General features: G+C 41.8%; 1 protein-coding gene across 1 annotated transcript; it reads left to right on the top strand.

Annotated features, from left to right (window-relative positions):
• The first annotated feature begins 1496 nt into the window (after window positions 1-1496).
• LOC310862341 (TBC1 domain family member 20) lies at window positions 1497-12483 on the top strand. The gene is made up of 10 exons (XM_083770198.1): window positions 1497-1721; window positions 3505-3559; window positions 4762-4892; window positions 5101-5181; window positions 6068-6254; window positions 6535-6636; window positions 7046-7187; window positions 9272-9450; window positions 11216-11316; window positions 12094-12483. Exons 1-10 carry the CDS (start codon window positions 1631-1633, stop codon window positions 12273-12275), a joined length of 1251 nt encoding a protein of 416 aa, XP_083626324.1. The 5' UTR covers window positions 1497-1630; the 3' UTR covers window positions 12276-12483.
• The last annotated feature ends 8370 nt before the right edge of the window (window positions 12484-20853 follow it).

Raw genomic sequence — 20853 nt, 5'->3', positions numbered from 1 at the left:
CAAGGTCACTCGATGCAGGTATAGTGCAGGAATATACACAATGATTAGTCTTTAAGGTGGTTGTGTTCCATTTGATATCCTTCTCCTATCACAGCAACTCACAAATCTTGCTGCTGTGTTTGCACATTGTTGTACTTCGCCCAGCAGATATGGGAGTTTTTTGTCATTGGTCATGTTTTCAAAATCTCTGTGTGTGGTTGTAATCTGTGGGAAGTATGTGTCTCTGATGTCTTGGTACAATGGACAGATGGTTAGGAAGTGTAGCTCGGTTTCCACTTCATTTTGTGTGCAGTGGGTGCATAGTCTGTCTTCTCTCGGGATACAGGTCTGCCTATGACGGCCTTTCTCGATCGCAAGACTGTGCTCACTGAGTCTGTACCTAGTTAAGATTTTTCTTTGTTTTGGGTCGGTCACGGTGCTCAGGTATTCTGCCACTGTGTATTCTCTGTTTAGGGCCAGATAGCATTCTAGTTTACTCTGCTTTTGTGTTGCTTATTTCCAATGTGTCAGATAGTTTTCCTTTTGCTGTTTTATAATTTGGTTTAGTCCAATGGGTTTTCTATCTCGTGGCTCTGTTTGTGTTTGTGCCCGGAGTTCCAGGGCCAGATGGCTGAGGGGGCATCTCTCTAGAGTTTCACTGTGTGTGAGTGCCTTGTTATGGAGTGCATCTAGGTCACTTTCTTTTAGGTGGTTGTGCTCTCTTTTTTATTTTGATTATGAGTGGGTATCGTCCTAATTCTGCCCTGCATGCATTATTTGGTGTTTTTCGCTGGGTACTGAGAATGGATTTGCAGAGTTCTGTGTGTAGGGTCTCGGTTTGGTGTTTATCCCATTTTTCAAGGTCATGGTTTGCTAATGGTCCCCAGATCTCGCAACCATAGAGGGAAATTGGTTCTATCACAGAGTCCAGTATTTTAAGCCAGGTTTTAATTGGGATGTCTATTTTGATGTTTCTTTTGATGGCATAGAATGCCCTTTTTGCCTTGTCTCTCAGGTCCTTTACAGCTTGGTTGTAGTTCCCTGTGCTGCTGATGTTTAGTCATACAATCAAAAGAGTAAATAGTGACACCGTGTGGCCAGGGTGGGTCATCATAATAGCAAGCCGACACACACACACACACACACACACACACACACACACACACACACACACACACACACACACACACACACACACACACACACACACACACACACACACACACACACACACACACACACACACACACACACACACACACACACACACACACACACACACACACACACACACACACACACACACACACACACACACACACACACACACACACACGCACACAGCGGTCACGGACATCAAAACAAAACTTCAATCAAGGTAGATTGATCCGCAGAGAGCAGAACCAATAGCATGTACGGGTTTAGCTAGCGTCACATTTCTAACCAATCAGAGTAGCAGACTGCCTCCTGTTCTTCATGCTAGACTGCGCTTGTCAAAGTCCCACTGCCAGACACACCAGACCAGACAGCTGTTCTTTGCGTTTCAAGTTGTGTCTGTCTGTTAACTGTTTGAAACCTTACTGTCGTTGTGTCTCTTCCTATGGCACGAGATCGTAAACACTGTGGTTGAATAAGGACAGTTTTGTCGGTGATGAAAAAGCCTAGGAGACATAAAATAAAGAAGACAAACGCAGGAGGAGGTAACGTTAAGGAGAATGGCAATGGACCTCCTGTCACAAGAGGTAAGATTGGTCTGACAGACTGACACTGTGTGTTAAAACGACAGATGATCCATCTACCGGTATAATGCATTATGCAACCCAAAATAAATTGGGGTTTTTATTATTCACACTGCTCGCAGAAACGTGTATCGTTGTGTGATCTTACTTTGCGCTGCGTGGCGAAATATAACAAATATATGGTCTTAAAGAACTGAGTCTCCTAATAAGGTTCAAGTAAAGTGCTCGCGTGGCGAAATGTCGGCTGACTTGGAAGTAGCAATTTGAACTGGCAGATAACTGAAGAATACGTGGGACTTTTCCATGCAAGATCAGTGTTAACTTAATCTTTGCTCCATGAGTGTACAGTAGGCTACCGCCTACCGCTACACTGTACAACATGGGACCTAAATGACCATTGTCACATAGGGTCCATAATTTGGTTCTATGACCATATAGTTCCAGAATACAGGAATAACCTGAATACAGTGACCACCTATAGACAATTGATTAGTATTCTTGAGCTGTTTAAATGTTTCATTGTTTCATTCATTCCGATCTACATTAATACATGTACTGCACAATATGGTTTCATACCAGGAGTGCAGCTGGACAATAACCCCTTTACTGTCATATGTAATTGTTGGCCAGGAATTCTGCAGAGCTGAATGATATACGATAGGAGGGTCTTAGCCCTACAAGCAGAACCCAATGCTACTGAAGTTTCTGACATTTTTTAGACCCAGAGCATTGGGTCCTATTCCACCTCCACCCTGCCACCGGCTACGCACACATATATAAACGTAAACAACTTCGGATAAGTCCTTCTGCGCTCTTTCAGGACTTCTTTTCGTGTGAGGGCTTCTGAATGTGTGAACTTTAAGTACCTATAAATACCGCTGCGAATATCTCCGAAGCCGTTAAGTATTTTTAATCTTTGTTTGACCGATTTGGTCGCTTTGATTCTTCTCTTCCTTCCTTGTTTATTGACACCTCATTGTACCGCCTATCTGGCTAGCTAGTGGCGCTATAGCTATGACAGAGCAGATCAGAGGCAGGGACGTAGCCGGCACAAGCCAACCGCACACCGGGAGGCGGTACAATAAACGGTAAACAAACAAGAAGAAATAAAGCGACCAACTCGGTCAAACAAAGATTAAAAATACTTAACGGCTTCCGCGCCACAGGAGATATTCGCAGCGGAATGTATAGGTACTTATAGTTCACGAATTCAGAAGCCCTCAAAGGAAAACAGGCTGTTAAAACGGCGCAGATACGATGTTACGGAGCATATTTATGTCCGCGTTCCAAAATTCCCATACGAAAATATAGTTATGAACAGGGACCCTACATAAAACTCATCCAAATTTCAGAAAAGCTTTATGGAGGGTTCCGAGAGGGGCTAGGAGGGTCTCTGACTGGACAAGTTTTCATTCAGCGAATCTTTGTTCTTGTCTTTTGCAATTATACAGCTATTCCAGTCAGTATTGATTGATATTCACAGGGTTAGGGTTACCCTGACCCTTGTGTGTGTGTGTGTGTGTGTGTGTGTGTGTGTGTGTGTGTGCGTGCGCGCGCGCGCGTGCGTCATTGACCAATACCTACTGGATTCCACCAATATGATAACTTACACACGTGTATGCTTGCTCAGTGCAGATGATTAACAGTTTCTATTTATAACGTATGGTGATCTCCCCTGCTGTCCCTCTCACTCTTCCATTTCCATTCTTTCTTTGTTCACCTGCGCTCTTCCTCCTAATAATTCTGCTTTCCATCCACCTCTACTCTCCGTCTCCTTCCTCCACAGAAAATGAGTCTAGGAAGAACCGAAAGTTGGTTGAGATACACCAGGCTTTAAACAGGTTGGCAGCAATGCTCACATTGTTACTGTATGCATGCTATACCTGTATTATTATAGAAGGTATAATATTGAACCTAATAGTATTATAATTATATATTATATATATTATTATTGCCATGGTTAGATATAACTATGGCAAAGATAGTCTGTGGATGAGTGCATTATACTAGTCTGTAACTAAAGGTTAATGTCGTCCATGTCAGTCATATCCCCATCACTTTATTCAGAGCAACTGTTAACCCATTAACCCATTCACTGATGACAGAGGCAACCATGCCAACATTTTCTATATTTATACTTAAGCTGGGTTTTCACTACATTCAGATTGATCCCAGATTCACTCTCCCGAAATTTTGATGAGCAATCTAGTCCGTACAGATGCTTGGCTCAGATTATCTGGTAATACAGATCCCATCTTGAGCCTGATTTGTTCACAGACCATTCGAATGCAGCCACAATAATATCAAACATGTTTGAAACTTCAAGCTCAGCTTTAGATATACAGCTTACTCCCATCTAGAACTCGTCTCTCATTAAAAATAATTGGTATGGTATAATGAGCTAGTGTGTCTACTGTCTAGCATCACCCACTGATGCTAACAGGAATATTAATGAGCTGGTGTTTTTGGTGAAAAAGCAGAAACAGCTTTTTTCCACTACTGTGCATTGTTATCGGACAAGAGTTATCTTAACTGTCTCCTCCAGCATTGTCTCAGGGAGTCAGGGTACAATCTTCAGGAAGCAGTCCTAATTGAAATTCAGTGCAGATGCCTTTGCAATAGCCAAGTCTAAAGGTCCTTTCAGACAGGGAGCGAGTGACGCAGGCGTTGTCGCCTGGATCAGCGACATTTCTGATATACTAGGTCTGTTCATTTAGTGTGCACAAAACAAACAATTTTACAGGGCCGCGCCTGTGAAAAGACACTTGCGTTATCGCCCCTCAACTTCTCCGCCCGTCTAAAATGTCACAGGACCGCACCTGTGAAAAGACGCACCTCAACTTCTCTGCGCGTCCAAAATAAACACACGCCTCTCATTGAAAATGTGTTGCAAGGTGTATGGATAAAATAATAGTGTTAATTTAACTCTGAAGAGAACCAATGGAACCAAAAGGACCTGTAATGTGTACAATCTTCAGAGTTAAATGAACACAAAAGACACTTTGAAGACGAAGAGTGACACTGATATGATTTTAATCTTTAGTGATCCAGTGGACGTAGAGGCCCTCAGAAGAGCAGCATCCAGTGAGGGAGGATTGCTCGCTGATGACCTGAGACGGAGAGTCTGGCCCAAACTGCTCAACATCAATGTATATGATCTACCATATAAACCAGGTTTGTAAAATAAGCTACCATATAAAACAGGATATAGTAATATAAGCTTAGCTTACATTATTTCTTTCTTACTTACTGCCTGGTATGTTTTTTTAATGTATCGTCTAGTGCCATTTGAAAAATATCTTTCTTTGAAAGGTGTCCTACAAATATTACATCATTAATCAAAACAAATAAACGATTTAAATACTGTATGTATTTGCCATAGCTCGAGATGTGCGGGAGAACCACAAGGACTATAACCAGGTTCTCCTGGACGTCAGGAGGTCAACAAAGAGGTTCCCTAAAGGTAACAAACAGCTCTGAGAGTCTGTGCGCTTGCCTTCAAGTCTCATTTAGCAAAACAAAACGAAACAAAGGTTTTTAAAGGGCTGAGACAGAACAAGCTGTCTAACAAGTGTGCACGCACCCAAACACTGCTCATAATACAGCTGACGGTTAGCTGATGGCACTGTTCTGTGCCTGCATGAGAGTAAATAATGGCTCTTTACCATAATAATTGTATACCACCCCTTTACATCGAAAGTATATATGAAGATGTTTTTAACGTGGGAAAACCTGCAAAAAAAGTCAACTGAAAATCAACCATTACAATTAAATGTGTCAATCGTTGTATTCTTTTGCCATAAATGAGTTTTTGTAGAGTGCAAGACTCTCTGCAAGACTCACTTTATCTTTCTCTGCTTGCTGTCGTCATTGTTCTGGTTCGCACACATCTAGGAAATGCTTTCCATTCGCAATTAACCCCCGATGCAGATTGAACATACTGAATCTTGTGATCGGGTCCCGCTAATGCCTGGCTACCACCAGGTACCTGGTATCAGGTACAGGACACACAGCACAAAGTATGACCATGTATCGGGTACAGTCGCTTCTCAACCACCCAATTGCCCGACAACACCTTATTGTGTTCAGGGCAGGCCTTAAAATGCAGACATCTGCTAAGGTGTAAAAATGTACAGTATTCACTTTATTACTGATTATCTTGTAATGTGAATATCGAGAACTGACAGAGCAAATGATCAGATATATGTTCTGTGTCTATCTGACCACTGACAGAGACATACAGTTGGCATCAGTGTCTGAAAAAACAGTCGTTTTAGTTTGTTGCTTGCTGTCTGACTACACTCTTGCTCCTGATTGTTTAAAGCTGTGTCTCTCATGTCCTTCCCAAGGCATGCCAGCAACAGAGAGGGCAGTGCTCCAGGAGCAGCTCATAGACCTCATGCTGGAGGTCTTAAAGAACAACCCTCAGCTCCACTACTACCAAGGCTACCACGATGTCGGCGTCACCATCCTATTGGTGGTTGGGATCAGGCCGGCCGTCGCCATGTTGCACACGCTGTCCAATCACCACCTCAGGTTTGGCGTTTGGAGTATTGTTCTCTGTGCAGAATATCATGTTGTCCATGCCGCTTTTGTTTTATTGTAGACATTTCAAACACGGCGGTGTCGCATGCGGCGTGCAGGTGTTGCAGGCTGAAATGGGCAGATCTACAAGCTCACAACATACTGTGGTGCGATGCGTAGAGAGCTTGTAGATCAGCTATTTTCAGCGAACAAGTTTTAGTCTCAAACATGAGTGGCATATCAAACATTAGTCTCACTCACGCTGTCTGCCTCTTTCTCACTGCCTCTCTAGAGATTTCATGGATCCTACTATGGACAGTACTAAACACATTCTAAACTACCTGATGCCTATACTGGAACGGGTGGACACAGAACTGCACCACTTCATGGTCAGGTACAGAAACGTGTGGATCCAAAAATGAACTGTTATGTGAAAAGTTGTTATTGCTGACCACCAGATGGCGTCAAAGTTCTTATATCCGCATGTGTCGGCTCCCAATGAGGCAGTAATGTTTTATAGATAAGAAAGATTTTTAGAGTTGGGATGAAAAGATTCAGGTTATTTGATGGTTTAGGGGTTTGTTTTACGGATAGTGTGATTCTGACACACATTTTAGGATTAGGTGTAGTAAGGTTAGTGCAATAATTAATAAAAAACGGTAAGAAAACGAAGACATAAGAATACAACTGTACATGTACACGTTGCCTTAATGCCTTTTGATAACTGAGCTACTGAGCTGGTTGGTTATAGTGATGATGAATTAGGAGCTGAAGTTAATTCTATGTGTAACTTTATTTTTTAGAGCGGAGGTGGGAACTATCTTCGCCCTGTCCTGGCTGATCACATGGTACGGCCACGTCTTATCAGAGTTCAGACACACGCTCAGACTCTACGACTTCTTCCTCGCTTCACATCCCCTCATGCCCATCTACCTCGCAGCCACGGTATGGCCTTTATTGATACAGAAGAGTGTGTGTGTGTGTCTAAATCTATAAATTAGGATGAAAGGGCAACTGTGGCTCAGGAGGTAGAGCAGGCCGTCCAATGATCCATGGGTCGGCGGTTCGAATCCGGCTCCTCCTGTCTACATGTCGAAGTGTCCTTGGGCAAGACACTGAATTGCTCCCGATGTGCTGGTTGGTACCTTGCATGGCTTCCGCCGCAATCGGTGTATGAATGAATGGGTGAATGTAATGCACTATGGATAGCGCCTTGGATAAAGGCACTAAATACACCATTTACCAAGGTTGAAATTGTTAATCAATTGACACAAAAGTTGTTTTCCAGTTGTTTCAGAAAATAATAGAATCGCACATTTAGGTTTTGTTTGGGAGAGGGGACAGAAAGTGCTAACCTATGTTGGTTAATTGTTCAATGTTATTAGATACATGTACTGTATGTTGTATGTTGCAGATGCCAAGTATCTTATTTAGACAGATGCTATGTTATAAAATTTACCTGCTAAGCTACAGGTCCTACATTAGAAAGTACCGGTAACTACCTATCCTGCAGTTACTCTATAGCACATTTACTTCACCCTGTCATTTGTTGACTAGGGTTCATGTTGTTTGCTCTGATCTTGCACTTTTTAAGCCGCTCTGGATAACAACATCTAATTGAAAGAGAGAAGGGCCGTTAGGGAAACAAGGAGAGGCATTGGCCTTTGTTGTACGGCTCTGGGGCTCACTGAAAGGAACTGATTTTCAAAATCAGTTATCTACGTTGTAAGTATTAGGCCATACTAAGGAAACAGGCTAAACGAAATGGTTTATTTTCTCAGTAATTGAGGATTTACTGTATGTACTGCATGTATGTACTGCACACGCACAGAATGAGCTCTTCGCTAAAGCCCTTGGGGGAAAATCAAGCACATACAATTTACAATTACCGGTACAATTTAGGCATTTAGCAAACGTTCTTAATCCAGGGCGATTTACAGTAAGCAAGAACAACACAAGGTAATATCAAATACATAGAAATAGTCATATAGGATCAAAAGTAAACTAAGAACCTAACACAAAACTATAAGTATACACTACAATGCTATGTCTACAAAATATGCTATCTAAATTACATATTTTAGCCTTTGCATACGCCTGTGAGGCCTGCCCCGAAGCTAGGGCAAGTGCTACAGGCTAAGGTGGAGTCTGAAGAGGTGAGTTTTCAGACTACGGTGGTAGATTGGGAGTGAACCTGCAGTTCTGATTGCAATGGGGAGTGTTCCAGATGAGTTTGTACAGTATGCACAATAACATGCTCACACTACACTACACACACACACACACACACACACACTACAACACGCTTACATGTACACACCGTAAGGCAGAGCATTGTGAGGTCACAGGGTTAATTAGATGGGTTCTAACGAAGAGAGGGAAAAGGGGGATAGGGAAGGAATGAAGAAAGGGAAGGTCAGTGGAAATAAAGAGAAGAACATAATAGAGGGAGAGAGAGACAGAGAGAGAGGAGGTTAGCGCTAGAGAAAAGCAGGGAAAGGAATTAAAGGTGGTTTGGGTTTTTATTTCTCTTTCCTGGATTGGTCTCCTTCTCCTCGCCTCTCTGACACGACTGTGTTGGAAATTTCACACCTGGAGACTCGAGTGTATGTGCGTTTGTGCGTGCATGTGTTTGTGCATCCCTTTGTTTTGTGTGTACAGTATGTGTGTCCATATGTGCTCGCAACTGATGTTGTGCGTGCGTGCGTGTGTGCGCGCGTGCGTGCGAGGGGCTGGGCGGAGGCAGCATTCTCTTTGATGTGTGTGAAACACCAAAGGAGAAGAATGTAGTTCATGTCTCCTTCAAGGTTGGCACCTCACACAGCGTGTGGGTTAACTCTTCATCTGCCTGTTGTTGGGGCTGCTTAGCTGTCACTGGTGAAGAGGCAGTCTAATATTACTTCATATTTCCTCCATGTTTCATTACAACACACATCATGGGCGTAGGGCGGCCTATTATGTTTTACTTTCCTTCACTTCTGTAAAATCTTCCTCTCGTGCCCTTTCCTTGCCTCCTCTCCTCAACACAGATCGTCCTCTACAGGGAAAAAGAGGTGAAACAGACAGAGTGTGACATGGCCATGGTCCACCATCTTCTCTCTCGCATCCCTCAGGACCTTCCATACGAACTCCTGATTGGTCGATCCCAGGCTCTGTTTGACCAATACCCTCCCTCCTTACTTGCCAGGCAGGCAGCGCTGCAGTCTGGGTGAGGAATAACACCTACAGTATGAACTGCTTAACTTGTCAACTAACAGGGCACTTGCTTTAATGATGCTAGACTTGACTGCGAAACATGATTTAACAGATTTAGAATATAAAAAATGTTATTGCACAGTTCAATGTTCAATGTCATATTTATTGTGCATGCTGCCAGCAGGCTAAGGATCTCAATTCCCAACACATTTCAACTACTTTATAAAAAAATTGGAGGGATGTATCAACAATTTTGCAGCTGATGTGATGAGAGACTGAGAGAGAAATGTTATCCGTTTATGCAGGTCGTGCTTGCGTGCTGCAGGCAACACTCACTTATCTACTTCCTTTTTGGAATGCCTAGTCATTCTTTTGAGGCTATTTTAGAGAAAGTAATGCAACAATAGAGAGATTCCTGTCTTGAACTCGCAAGATAATATATATCTTTTGTGACATTTCGGTCCCCAGACCATCGTCGGGTCAATTTGTGAAAGTAACACAAAATGTAATGTAATAACTTAGTAATAAGTAATACATTACTCCACACAGACAGCAATATTGTAAAGTAAATTATTACTTTAAAATATAACTATAACGTAATTTACATACTGACCATGGGGGTGTGCTGTAGAATCTATAAAAACACACACTATCTCTCTCTCTCTCTCTCTCTTTCTAACACATGCACGCACGCACACAGACTCTCACTCACTCACACACACACACATAAGAACACGCACACGCAGAGTACAGACACATGATCTTCACACGTTTTCTTATTGTTCTGTCTCGCTCGGTGTCCTTCCTTCTGTGTGATCCAAAGTCATTGCTCAGGGCAGGATGTGACATCACTGACAGGAGGCCTTGACTGACAAACAAATACCAATGTCCCATAATGCATCACCCTAGACTTCCTGTACAAAGGAACTGCTGAGTCAGCAGTTCACTCTCACTCTCTCTCTCTCTCTCCTCTCAAATGTCTGTTAACTCGCTGTTAGCACCCCGTCTCGCTCTCCACCCTCCACCAGGCACCATCTCTCTCTCTCTCTCTCTCTCACCCTTCAGTCTCACTGTCTCCGTCTGTCTATACCGGTGCTTCTCAAAGTGGGGACTCCAAGGATCCTTTAGGGGGTTCCAGCCAGGGGGTCCCCAGCAAAATGATTTAACCCATTTTGGATTCTAAAAATGTCTTCTACATCCTGACAGTTTTCTGAAAAAGCTATGTTTCTATGTCAGTCGTTCTTCGATTTTTCAAAAATAGCAGACCTACAAGCTCGTAGCGCGCCACTCGGTGGCGCGCTATGAGCTTGTATATCTGCTATTTTTCAATAGCTAAAGCATAACATAATGCTAACACCAAAAGGGGTTCCCGCCCAGAATGGGTTTAGAGCATCAAAACGAGTTTAGCCACTATATGTACAGTGTCCAACAAGGTTATTATAGTGTTTACTTTATTTAAAATAAAAATCAGTTGCTGTTTGGAAGTTTAGTTTATTTGTTAATTTTAATTCGTTTTAGTGTTCGTTTTAGTGTAATATGGGGAATTTGTTGTGGGTAAGAAAAATAAAGTAGCTAAAATAGGCGATATGTCCCATTGTGGTGCGTTGTGAGCTTGTAGATCAGCGTATTTAGTTGGTTTTAGTTAATAATACTCAATTTATTTTTGTAAAGCCTCATTTATATATTTTTTCCAGTTAACTAAAATGAACAAAATAACGAAAAGTTAAATTGACAAAACATTTTAGTTCTGTAATTAATAATACCTGTGCTCTCTCCAGTCTATGCATCAGCACCTTCCAGTCGTTCCAGCTCTCCACTCTCCACCAGAGACCAGACTCTGTTCTCCGACGGCAAAGGGAGGCCCAAAGCACCAGGCACGGTAATATCAATATAACTGGAGTCCTCGCTAAAAGCCACGCGCTATACAATGTTGTTTTGAAGTTGCCCAATTTCTATACTAAAATCTTATTTTAAATGTAGCCCAGAATATTCACATTTCTGATCAAGTGCGCCATTGATTGATTGATTGATATTTTTTTTTAGAATGGGTACATTTCAAACGAAAGCACAAGTCAATACAATAACTGCTACTTTGTAGATGAAACCATGATAAAGCACTAAGACTTATTTACAACAGGGTCCACCATTTTCAATTCATCAGAGCATTTAACGACGTACAAATATACACTTCTATGAAAAAACACGAAATCATCATATAGAGAAAGTAAAAAAGGGAAGAAAAAAGTACAGTATGGGGGGAGGTGCCCTTTTGAGAGCAGTTTTGAAGGAGTCAAGGGAGGAACTTCTAGCTTTTGTGCATGTAACAAATATTTACAACGGTGGTGGTGTTTGCATTTTAAGGAGCCATAGTTTTGGAAGTTTCTGCCCACGGACTGTCTGTATGAAAATTATTATTGTTTTCACTCGGGAATTACACTAATTATCAAAAAACTTTATAAAACATGGCTATGGCTGTAGCATTAACGGAGACCAATTAAGGTGTACTGTATGTTTATACTAACTATTACAAGGAGCCTCCATTTGCATGCTGTGGGCAGCACAAGCTCCACTGCATTCAGATAATGTTTTCTGCTCCGTAATAACGTGTATCGTTATACATATATATCGTTGACCCCTCCTTGCTTTCTGCTCCTAGCCTCGGGACACCCAGGCCTGCAGCCAGCTTTACAGAGGGACGCGGGCCCCGTGTGGGGACAAGGAGGGCGAATGGTGAAGCTGGCAGTGTGGGGGTTGTCGGCTACCCTCGGGGCAGCCGTGTTTGCCGTGGCTCAAACCGCCATGGACTGGGGACCGGAGGCATTGCTGCAACTGTTCTGACGGGAGCTTGGATGTAAACGGAATCACAGACAGCGTACACACACACACACACACACACGTTTCTCTGATACATAAATATTTACATACGCAAAGGCTTGAAGTTCCTGTCATTGGTGTGAAGAAAGGAGAGGGAAGAGGAGATAAGCGAGGGACTTGTGGCAAACAGGTTGTTGTCACTTATCCAGACTGAACATATGGAGACCACTACTCAGCCTCAGGGTGTGTGTGTGTGGGGGGGGGGGGGGGGTGTGTGCGAACGCATGCATCAGACCTGAAAAACGCCTGTCTGACAGACATGCGTTCCACATTCAGGTTAATGCAACTGACATGGTTCTGATAATGGCCGTGTGCGCACTGCGTGCATGCATGTGTTGACATACATGGACCATCATACAGGTGCCATAATTAACTTGCATTTTGAGTTTTAGGTTCATGACTAGGTACTAGTACTAGTTTTTCTTTAACTACTTTAGTTATATTTGATGTGCATCCTTTCTCGACAGGTTTCTAGGTGTGCAGGTTTAGTCTGAGAACACTACGTACCTACAGTACCCATAGCCAGCACGGTTACACCGGAACACAAATTATTCAGGAGCAGGGCTTTCCCGCTGAAAGCTTTCAGTTTGGGGGAGAAAGGATAACAATGTAAGACAGACGGGGAGGAAAATAGAGGATAGCCATTTTGACTGTGGACCACTGGCATAGCTAGATTCAGACAATTCCATCAATTTAGTCACTTGCACAATGTGACTCGTAAAACAAACCGTACCATAGTATGATAAATGCTGTATGGATATGGTCGATTGTCCCTATTTCACTACAGTCAGACAGGAACATTACACACTATACCATGGCACCATCACGTAGTGCATGGTTGCATTGGGTTGATTTTTGCAGGGGATTTTTCTTTTGCATTTTCAGATGCTGTATCAGATTTGTTATGTTTTCTGCAGCACTGGTGGCAGTCTTCCAGCCCGCCACTGCTGAACGCATGTAGAGGAAACACTGGACTTATTGAAATATTTAGCAGTTCGGTGCACCGACATCCTCCCCTAACAACCGTCAACGGGGTTATGTGCCCTCAATTTTGCATAATTTTTTGTCTTTTCTATGGTGGCATTAGAACAAAAGCCTGGTTATTTTAAACAACCAAATATGTAGTGTATGGCACATCAGCTTACTGTAGTATACTGTATGTGTGCACTCTCAATGTCATATTAGTATATTGAAATTCTTCATGCTTTTTACCACCAGCTCGACTTGACTCTGCTCAATTTACTTGATTTTCCACTACCAGATCAGACCCCATCGATCATATTGGCAGAGAACCCTCTGTGTGCTAATAATACTAACACTGTTTGGAAACGATCCTTTTCACGTGCACAGTCCAACAAAATCAGTTTCTGATGGCAGGTGATATGGGTCGATCTAAATGGGCAATACCTCATTTTATAGCTCTAATTCTCTACTTTAATATGAAGGGAAAAAAAGTTTATATTTTTATGATAATGTTGGGTCACGCAACGGCTAATTTATAAGTTTTTCCATCTTGATGCAAACAGTAGTGATGATTATCTCTTACCAATCACTATTCTGCAATGTTTTCATGTCAACTTTTGGCATGCAGCGGAAAAGTGCCTTATGAGACAAAACCTTTGAAAATGAGGCATACGGTATTGTATCCCATATACCAGTTACACATGTACTGAATAACTTCTGCCTATGGCAATTTGTCTGTCCTCTGTACCCTTGTGACACTTAAATTATGAAAAATGTATAGGTTTCCACTGGTGTCTAGCAACAGCAGCTGTCAAACATGGCTTCACAGATTCTTCTTGCCTTCCTAATGCCCTCTATGTCATCAGATTGACAGAGCAGATTGTATAGTATTTACACTCCATTTGCATTATGTTGGCGTGTACAATTTCCATCATTTCTAATTCATGTTAAAGACTGCATGTGGCCACATACACACGTACTGTTTTATGCAGAATTACCCTACCCTATGTACATTATTGAAATATTCTCCAACAGGACAACTCATTTTAGGGCTATGCGAATTGACATAATTGTGTCATTGTGTTCTATACCAGTAAAAACAAAAACTAGTATTTGGTCAGTCGGCTATTAAATTAATCGGTTACTGTAGATGTATGGTTTCTAAGAATGCTGAGGGTTAATCACTCAGTCAGCTTATTAAGCTGTAAGGCCATGTATCTACTGGAGACCTGTAAAAGAAGTGCTAGGCACTGTTTTGTCCTACATTTCCTATTATGGGAAGGTGTCTCTGTCAGCACTCTTGACCCAAAGCAGGGACCTGACCTTAGCAGAAAGCACCAACCTTTTCTCATGTTGAAACAATTACTACTTTGAGAATCAGCACACATCAATGTCACTCTAGGGTTCCGCCAAACAATAGAAGTGAAGCAGAGGCATTATGTTATGCTTTAGCTATTGAAAAAGAACAGATCTACAAGCTCATAGCGTGCCACCGAGTGGCGCGCTCCGAGCTTGTAGGTCTGCTATTTTTGAAAAATCTAATCGAACGACTGACATAGAAACATAGCTTTTTCAGAAAACTGTCAGGATCTAGAAGACATTTTTTTAATCTGATCTCAGGTCAAAATGGGTTATGCTTGATGCGGATAATAACAGGCCAGTATTGGGCACTAAAAAGTGGTCAGTACGTCAATAGCCTCTAAAGCCAGTAAGTCAGCCAGTGACCAAGTCAGATGACTTGAAACCTGCATAGGGATTATTTTTTCTTCTTTTTTTCAAGGCTTACTGCTTTGTTGTGGATATATGCTATTATGTCTTTATTGGGCTATATCTGGGCAACAATGTGATTGGCTATTTATTTGATTGCCAAAGATAATTGTTTATGCTATTTATGTCAAATATTATGGGCAACATTGTGATCTCTGAAAAGTGTAAAAGAAAAGAAAAATCTGTCGGTATGAATATGGGCCTGGTACATTTAAAAATGCACTTACTCACTGAGAATGAGGTGTGAGTTGATGATGATAATTCTGCAATACTTGAGTGTTTATCTGATTGCCTGCACGTGTCAGATTTCTTATAAGGAATGCCTTTTCCTTGTATCTTTAGCTAGTATCTTCTCAGTCAGAAAAAGACTTACTGTAAGTTGTCCATCCAAAACATAAATATGAAGGGAAAGGATGTGATTGATTTTGGTAAACACAATTTAAGGTGCTACTGTGTAGCTGTTTTAGTGCCATATGTACTGTATACTACATACACACACTTTGTATTGATTGACTGAAGTATTTATTGACAGTTTGCAGAATTACAGTACATTTCAAGCCACAACTCTAAACAATAACTGTGAGTGGACGACCATTGTAACCAAAGCATTACACTTGTTTACAATAGTGCCCACTATTTTCAATTCATCAAAACATTTAGAGACGTACGAATATATATATAGCCAAAAACAGGAGGTAAAAAGGGGGAAAAACTTGAAGCACCAAATAGCCTAATTTGTTTTAGTTGTTGATGCTGTTAACAAGAGAAAATTAGCAAGCTAGCTACTGTACGCTAGTTTATATTGTTTGACAATTGTTTTGCGGTCGTAACAGAAAAACCAAAAACTAAATTGACATTACTGGGATTTCATTAAACAGACAGTTTTCATTTCTCCTTTGGCTTTCTTTTTTTCAGATTTATTCCTTTTTGGCATTTCTATGCTAGATATTAGATAGGGCTGTGTAGACAAACAAGAAACCAGTGGTAGAGACTAGAGGAGAGACGCACTGGCGGACGGATTCAAACTCCAGTCCTTGCAGTACATACAGTATAGTCTGACAGGTAGAAAACTAATATGACCAAAACTGTTACTTTTAAGCAATCAAATTAAAAAACAACAAAACTAGCAGTTCGACAAGCTCAAAACGCAGGTGGATCTGCAACTTTTGATACTTTTGTGTGACGCTGTAATATGATTATGATCACGTAGGCAGGGTATTCATTTTATGAAAAAACACAAAAAGTTAAAATATGGAGATAAGAGGTTTCTGCCCAACAGCAACGATATATGTTCCTTGTACAAACCGGCCGAGCCGAGGCCTCTTAAAACTGGTTTTAACTTCAGGGTGACCAGGGAGGATTCTAGCTGGAGTAAATTTTTTTGTTTTTGTTTTTCAAATTGCTTTGCTGCCTTTTATGAAGCATCACCTCAGGTGTGTTGTTCACACCTAAACACATTGTACCTGTACGATTGTATGGGAATTTAAGGCACGTTTTCTTTCTCGTCATTGTGATGATGACAATGGTAAAGATTTGGAACAAGCATCTTTGAACATTTCAACAGTTTTCTTTTTCTATTGCACAGTAGTGACAGTACACACACAAATCCTATGGTTTTCCTAAACTGTGTGTTGTCTATTACACAAAGTCGTAATAAATTCATGACAAAGAAAATTGCTACTTGGCCCTTTTTTTGCACACACACACACACACACACACACACACAAAATGGGGATTGGGTCGCTGTCCCAATTTTGGACGGTTTTCCTCTTGTGACTACCTTTCGGTCTGAGAGTTGTGATAGAAAAAACAAAGTCCTTGGAACGGACAGCCCCACCAGTGAACACGCCTCTGAGATGCATGCACTCTGCATGTGTATTATGTAGCTGTCAGTTGTTTCTCAATTGCAATTTGCCACTAAAGCAGACCCCTTGGAGACCTGGGGTTAGAAATGTGTCATCTGTGCACAGTATGCATACGTGATCATACTGTGTGTGTGTGTGTGTGTGTGTGTGTGTGGGCGTGTGTGTGTGTATGTATGTGTGTGTATTTGCGTGTGTGTGTGTGTGTGTGTGTGTGTGTGTGTGTGTGTGTGTGTGTGAGAGAGAAGTGGGCTGCACATCTGTCTCTCTGACCTCTAGGGAGGATACTAGATGGTAGTGAACGAAGGCGGCGAGCGGGAGATGTGAAGCAGAAAGTCGAGGGTTAAACAGACAGAAGAGACGGTGAGGAAGCGGTGGAGGATTGGGGAAGCGTATTGTGGAATATGCCGTCCATCTGGAGGGCAATTTTATGAGGGGGAATTATGAAGAGAGCCGAGATCATCAGAAACTCTACTCGTGTCCAGTAACTTGAGTATTTATAATGAGGTCTAATTAGGGTTGAGAGCAGGTGCAGTGGGGGTGGTTCAGGGATGCCAGGATTTACCCCCCGAGCCTCATGAAGGTGTCATGGGTCAAAATTAACAGAACATCTGCAGTGGTTACCCTGTTAAAAAAGAAAAGAAAAAACATGCCCCACTTACACCTGCTCAGCTTTCCTTTAAATCTCAATTAGTTTTGGACAGCATGTGCGACTCACACTTTATTCTTTAATTCTTTTGCAACCCATTTTTTGTACAATGTAGAAGAAAATTCAAGTACTTGAGTTAATGTACTTACTACTGACAGTAAGTTACTTTCCACCACTGCTTGAGATAGGTAGTCCACATGAAACATATAATGCGGTTGTTTTTGTTAAAGTTATGTTATCATGCATTCTGTATAGACCAGCAGTCAGTGGCCTTGTGGTTAGACTGTCCGCCCTTAAACTGGGAGGTCGGGTTTTGATCCCTGGCCGGATCATACCAAAGATGGGACCCAATGCCTCCCCGCTTGATACTACTTTTTAAACTGAATGGAAACAAGACCACAAGGATTTTTTCGCTGATAAAAAGTTCCTTTTAGACTACATTTCTGCCTAATAAAGTATTCAACCAATCAAACCGCTCACTTCGCACAGCTAACACAGAAAGGCTATTCAAGCCTTCCCTAAAACACCCTGGCCAACGCTTTGCACGTCCTAGACTCTTAACCCTCCTAGCTCACAAGCTGTGGAATAAACTCCCCCTTTCAGTCAGAACTGAACAATTTTCCGCCGCAGTCTGAAAACTCACCTCTTCAGACTCCACCACTAGCACTTATCTCTCCTTGAATCTCTTCTCGTCACTTTTGTTACCCTCCCAATACGCTAGTTTTTCTGATGATGATGATAATGATGATGACATTGTTCTCTTTGTTTGTTGGGGTAGGCTACATACTTCTCTGCTTGCCTTACTCTGATCTTGCACTTGTAAGCCTAAATCTGCTACATTTCCAAAGCTGGATGGACAGCTTACAACAGATTGACGTGTTCTGGTCATCCATATTTCCTGTTTCAAGTACAAACTGTGATGACAGGAATGGCAGAAATATATTTGCCCGGACACAACAAAAATATCTCCTGCTCGCTTTAATATTGCCTCAAACATGACAGAGCAACAAAGAAACTAAACAAAACAAGATGGTGTGGACAGGACCTCCCTGTTTATCTCTCGAGTCATGTTGCTGACATCACTCTGCCCAAACCAAGAGGACAGTAGATCTGAATTCACAAAATGTGAATAACAATATGGGGAAAATATTCAGGAATTTGCTTGCGAGACCAACCATGGACAGACACTCTGACAGACTTGTCCCATAGGAGCCTATAAAAACATGACAAAAATGTTTTCCCCGTTGCGGAAAATTTCCTCTCCCACTCCCAGTTCAGTTCTTCTCCTTTACAACCATATATGTTTCCTGAAGTCCTCATCCATAACTGCCTGTTTCTTTGACCAAAGAATCTCTTTGTTTCTGCATTAATTCCTGAAGGACATCGGGTTGGTGAAGAAATGTATATTCTTAGAGATCTTCTCCTTTTCAGCCATATCTGCGTGGTGCAGTATAGTTGATAATAGAGTAGCGTTGGGGAATTAACCAAGATTATATAGAAACCGAATGTCTAACCGACTCATGAAGGATAATCCATTCATGGAGAAGCAGTTATATTTGTGATGATTTATTTTTCATAGCCCTACTCATGAAACAACACAAAACAATTCCAATAGATTTTTTTATAATCAACACTGACTGACCACTTAAGGCCTGTATTATATAATACTTTCTTGTACAATATGGTGGCAAAAATAGCTCTGCTATATAACAATCATCCACATGCAGCCCTATAGCAGAGTTCTCTATTCTCTTGTATGATGCTGCTGTGGTCCTGGTGGCTATCAGTGCTGAGCACATTCCAGTGCTCTGCTTTCTGAACCATCTGAATGAAGGGAGCCTGTTTAAGTTTAAGTAAATTTATACTTTGTATAAAGTAGGTCTTGCGCACAGAAGCTACCAGATCCACAAGCTCACAACACACCACCGACGTGGCGTACTGTGAGCTTGTAGATCAGCTATGTTTGGCGCGGGGCGCCATCGTACAATGAAGTATTTATAAAGCAGGGTCAAGAAACTCAACAAAAGAAAGTAAGAGTATGCATGTTGTGTGTGTGTGTGTGTGTGTGTGTGTATTCAGAATCTCCATAAACAGTAATCTCTTTCAGATGCCAAAATGTACTTTTCGTTGCTGTCGGGTAGAAACCTCATGCAAGTATGTCCAAAACTGTTTACTTTTCAGGATTCAAATACAAAAATAGCAAAAATTGCCAAGCTCAAAATGCTTGTAGATTTTGTTTTACTACTTTTGCGTGAGACTGTTGCATGACGAAGTAGGGCGTTAATACAAGCAAAAAAACTATAAAGAAACACAAAAAGTTAAAATATGGAGAGAAGAGGTTTCTGCCTGACAGTAACTTTTTACAGCAGCACGCTGCACAGCTCACCACGTCTACTCTTTGGGAAACAATAACTGCAAAGTCGATTTAAATTAATGTAATGCGTGTCATTCCTTCTCTGCACCTCCCCTGTGTCCCCTGACACTTTCCTTCTGCTGTATATTGTCTACTAAAGCAAAAAAGAATGCCTTAAAACAATATACAGACTGATTACTGTCACAGTATTTTATGACACTCCCACTTTATTTGATAGTATTGTACAGAGGGGGAAGAGAGAGATATATACGTAATGATCAGATATAGTACGATCCGTTAGAGTGTGTGTGTGCGTGAATGAGGGGAAGATAAAGAGAGAATGACTTTTATACATGGAGAGGGATGTTGTGTGTATACATTGTGTGCATTTGTGTGTGTGTGTGTGTGTGTGTGTGTGTGTGTGTGTGTGTGTGTGTGAGCGCATTTGTGTGTATTTGTGCACGTGTGCAAGTGTTTTGCGTTTGTGTGTGTGACTGTGTCTGTGTGTGACTGTGTCTGTGTGTGTGTGTGTGTGTGTGTGTGTGTGTGTGTGTGTGTGTGTGAGAGTGTGTGGTCGGTCTTGTATCTATCTTTGCAGAAATTCCTACAAAGTCGGTGACATTTTGTCACTTCTCGCGCCTTGAACTGGTCAGAAATAGCAACACACATTATGTGATTGGTGGAAAAACAACTTAAGCTGATAGTCAATTCAAGACTTGCCCCCCCCCCCCCCAATGAAATAAGACTCGAATAGAGTTTGAACTAATGTCCTATCAGAAACTATGACAGACTAATCACCCACATGGACACATGCATACACCCATGCACATATGCACGTTGTGCACATGCGCGCACGCACGCACGTACGCACACACGCACGCACGCACGCACGCACGCACGCACGCACAGCCTCTGTTCTTCCCCCATACTAGCCAACAAAGTCACTCT

Source organism: Protomyctophum parallelum, assembly GCF_964188405.1.
Source record: "Protomyctophum parallelum genome assembly, chromosome: 1".
Lineage (NCBI taxonomy): Eukaryota > Metazoa > Chordata > Actinopteri > Myctophiformes > Myctophidae > Protomyctophum > Protomyctophum parallelum.
The sequence above is the reverse complement of the archived record's forward strand: the minus strand, read 5'-3'. Positions and strand labels throughout refer to the sequence as shown.

Coding starts and splice junctions, on each gene's coding strand:
- LOC310862341 (XM_083770198.1), top strand. CDS start 1,631: ATGAAAAAGCCTAGGAGACATAAAATAAAGAAGACAAACGCAGGAGGA. Junction 6,255..6,534: donor CTGTCCAATCACCACCTCAG/GTTTGGCGTTTG, acceptor CTGCCTCTCTAG/AGATTTCATGGATCCTACTA. Junction 9,451..11,215: donor CAGGCAGCGCTGCAGTCTGG/GTGAGGAATAAC, acceptor TGCTCTCTCCAG/TCTATGCATCAGCACCTTCC.